Here is a 3896-nt window from a genome sequence, read left to right as displayed (position 1 = left end):
TTCTTTGTTCTAAGGAAAGAAATGGGCATGAACTCAACCACATGGAAACGCAACACTTCTGCTCTACATTTTGCATCTAAATGCATGTCGAGCTCGAACAAAAATTATGTAACACTTTCATTTCACATAAGAACCATGCATGTTAACTATGTTTATAAATGTACTTGATATTATAAACTAATTTCTATGCATCTGTTAATGCTGGTCATGATCAAGTTCATCTTTGGTGTGTCATCTAATATCAGAGCTGCATTATAATTCCCATCGCCGAACCCCTGAGCATGCAGAAAGCTACACGTGATTATGACAGCTACAAGAAACCTATCTGCTGCTTCAAAAAGGCCAGACTTGATCACACATTGTCCTTCACTGCCTGAAATCATGCAAAACTATGCCCACTCAAAGCTAGACGATCAATGAAATATACATGTAGCGTGACTTGCCGAAAACCGCCCTTCCTCCCGACATTTTCCTTGAGTTCATTATACTTGGAAATCAGAAAGCGGGCCTTCGGCCCATTCCAGAGGTCAGAGTCAGGGGAGCCTGGGCGCTCATCGGGCGTAGGCCCCACAGCCGCATAAACCTGCGCTGCAGGTGATGCAGCGGTCGGCGCCACGGTTGCAGACGGGGCCATCGGAGCAGGTGACGCGGAGGCAGACTCCGCGGGTGGAGACGGAGCCACCGGTGGTGCAGCCGTCTGCGTTGTGTCTCTGACTACAGCGCACACGATCTCCCCATCTGTATACAGAAAAAATATGGGAATTTATTACGGCTTGGGCGCTTACGATTTGGCGCTAACACTGGAACAAAGCTATGCACTAGATGTTAAGCGTAAACAGAATAACAAACAAGCATCATATCATAATTTAACATCCAATAGGTCGTAGCGAGAAATACTGCAAGAAGGCAGTAGACAGCTGCAGTGAACAAAGATCACCAAAAAAATGAACCACGTGCGTGCACATATGCACGCACGTCGTTAGTGCACGTACCTGGCGTGGCGTAGGCAAAACCTTCACCCTGACGAGCGCGGGCCCCGTTTTCGTCCACCACAGGTCGCAGCGTCGTCAACTGGCCATTTATCAGCACGTTCAGTGCTCCGTCAATTTCGCCTGCTGCCATCGTCTGCTGCGTCCCGCTCTGCACCACCGTTGCACCTCCGACTGCGGGGGTTCAGCAATTTCGTGAACAAGCCCTGCACCTTTGCTGCACTTTTTGAAACGAACGGTAGGGTGCAGAGGGCGCTAGGCTGCATCGCTGAAACGAATGGCAATGTGCAGCACCACGTGAACCAGTTCAGGAGGTGCAGCCGAAACGAATGGACCTTATGGTATATTGACTTCAAGGTGTAGACGCCACTTACCAAGGTTTTATATAAGCAAGCAACTGGTTAGCCATGCCCAACCTGTAATTTTAGCATGCTCTTGAACACGGAGAAATTTCAGTGTCTACTTCTATTTGTCCCAGAAATGAGCTAAAACATAGGTACTGTTTGTTGAAGCAACAATTCATTTGCCGCCCACCAAAGAAGCTTATGCACCTTACTAAAACAAAGAAATTAAGAAAAAAAATGGCCAATAAACACGATAAAAAAAAACACTGGCCCAGATTAAACGATGTAAGGGTCAACATGCTATACCAGCAAACATGTGCATGCCACCAAAATATCGTGGCATATGCAGCACACAAAAATTTACTAGAGCAGTGTGTTATGACCAAAACACCTGGTATCAATGCCGCTGTCTAGAGTACGCAGGTTTCTTGGTTTTAGCTCACCTGCCTGAGGGGTCAGCAGCACAGCAATGCTGCAATGATTCAATCTTTCATGTTTCCTCGTACTTCTAACATTTGATGCTAGTGTACCACAACTGCACTGCATAAGGAAGATTACATTATCTACATGGCTTAACTAGAACAATATGCAGCATTGAACATGTTTGTTTAAACTGTGTGCATAAACGCTGTAAAAAAATCAAAAACTAAAGAAAAGACAACATAAACGGACTTGTCCTTTCTGTACGCCCCAGTTCAAATTAAGCTACATTTAACTGCCAGCAAACTACACAATGAAAGAAGGGTACATAGCATATCTAACATTACGTCGCGCATCAGTGACAGCAGGAGGAGGAGGAGGAAGCACTGTTTGCTTCATGGGTTTTGCGGCAAGACTTCACAATTGTGGCAACTGACAGTTCTGAGTACGAAGTTATTGCAAATATTTACTATGCAGCAGGTCACAGGATAAAGAATACCTGTGGTTTTTGTCGGTAGCTACCTCATTTTCTTGACAGATTTTTCTTATTTCATAACGGTGCTTCAAAATCTACCTGAGAAAAGTGTCTTTTCTGGCATAATTGGTGCTGTCATTTTGTAACATGAGCTTTATTAAGTTTGTTTTTAAGTTTTCAGCTCTTGTGCAATGACCAAACAGGTAGTGGCTATTCACTGATATAATTTTTTAAAGTTCAATGCCTTTTCTTTGTACTGTTGTTTTCCCTGGCTTTGATTTTGGTATTTAAGGATATTAGACTGATGTAAACCACTCAAAATGGGCCAATCAGAAATTTATAAACCATGATGAGTAGAGCCATGGCAGTCGGCACGAAGCATTCAATGACACAAGTTAAACAAATGCAAAACAGCTGAGTATTGGAAACCCTACCAATCTGATTGGTTACCTCTTTATGTGGCAGCTGTGGCTCAATAAGCTTAAATTTGGAATTTTGTACACATTGTATTAGTTAGAAGGCTGGCATCACAGCATTTTTGCCTCATCTGGCATCATGCGAGAAGTTTTGTTACAGTATGCTGAGTAATTACCTGACTTGCATTACCTGGGTTGAAACAAAAAGCAGCAAAGCAACCAGAAAGAGAATTACCTTTGATACCTCTCAGATGACCGGGGATTCGAGCATCTGTAAACAGTTGGAAATATTGTAGGCAGATATGATGGGCTCCTCGGGTCATTTGATTTTTCTCCATTCACGAAATGCTGGCTGCAGTCTGCTGTTCTTGGTAGGCTCCCAAGGGCTCCCATCTTTGCTAAATTGGCAAGAAATGAAAGCAAACGTACAGCAGCAATTAGGCTGCAAGTGTCAGTAAAAAATTAATCCAGGCTAACATATTTTTAAAACTGCCCACGAGCTTACAACCAGCTGCTTTCCAATTACATACAAACCAATGTGAAGCTAAAGCAAGGTGACCTGAAGTAAAAGCCACAATCATGACATATTTTACGCGTCAGATTCAAACCATCACTACGCTGTTACACGCGCACGAATATGTCGACTTCATGCCAGCTATAAACTGCAATATTTACGCAAATACACGGAACGAATGATCTTCCGTAACAAGGCGAAAATTTGAGCCACCTGTGCAAAATCTAGAGCGAGTAGCATGCGCATGCAGTAGCAACGCTTCACAGCTCAATCGCGCGTAGCTATACGTACAGCTGCATAATGAATTCAGGAACGATCCAAAGCCACGCGTGAAACATGATGCGATCCGTGCTGCGTTCGCTTTGACAAAAAGCGCCGTGCACAAGACGTGCCAGTAGCTATCAGCTGAGCCAACTGAAAAAGCCAGCAACTTTCTTTCGCATACTATGAAAGCAGTAGTCAAAATGAACTGACGATGCTTGACAGGGCATAATAGGTCCATTAACATTTCATAGCAGCGCCATAAAAGCGCTGCAGTAAATATTACAAAAGCAACCAGACGAGATTAGCCAGCACTCACTTTTTTCTCCGGACGGCAACAATCCACTGACTTCGCTCCCGTTCGTAAGGGCGGCCAGGAAACTTGTAGAAACTCGTTTCCGGGGAGCTTTTATAGCTGTTCGAGCACCCCACTACACAACAGTTGTTTTTAGACATGACCAAGGTTCTAATTGAAGC

General features: G+C 44.0%; 1 protein-coding gene across 1 annotated transcript; it reads right to left on the bottom strand.

The window, feature by feature from the left end:
• Nucleotides 1-359: 359 nt before the first annotated feature.
• On the bottom strand, nt 360-1294 carry LOC144100719 (uncharacterized). The gene is made up of 2 exons (XM_077633560.1): nt 993-1294; nt 360-738 (listed from the first exon to the last, which is right to left on the bottom strand). The coding sequence occupies exons 1-2, from the start codon at nt 1120-1122 to the stop codon at nt 380-382; spliced, it is 489 nt and encodes a 162-aa protein (XP_077489686.1). The 5' UTR covers nt 1123-1294; the 3' UTR covers nt 360-379.
• Nucleotides 1295-3896: the final 2602 nt, after the last annotated feature.

This window comes from Amblyomma americanum, chromosome 8 (genome assembly GCF_052857255.1).
Source record: "Amblyomma americanum isolate KBUSLIRL-KWMA chromosome 8, ASM5285725v1, whole genome shotgun sequence".
NCBI lineage: Eukaryota > Metazoa > Arthropoda > Arachnida > Ixodida > Ixodidae > Amblyomma > Amblyomma americanum.
This window is presented reverse-complemented; position numbering and strand designations above follow the sequence as displayed.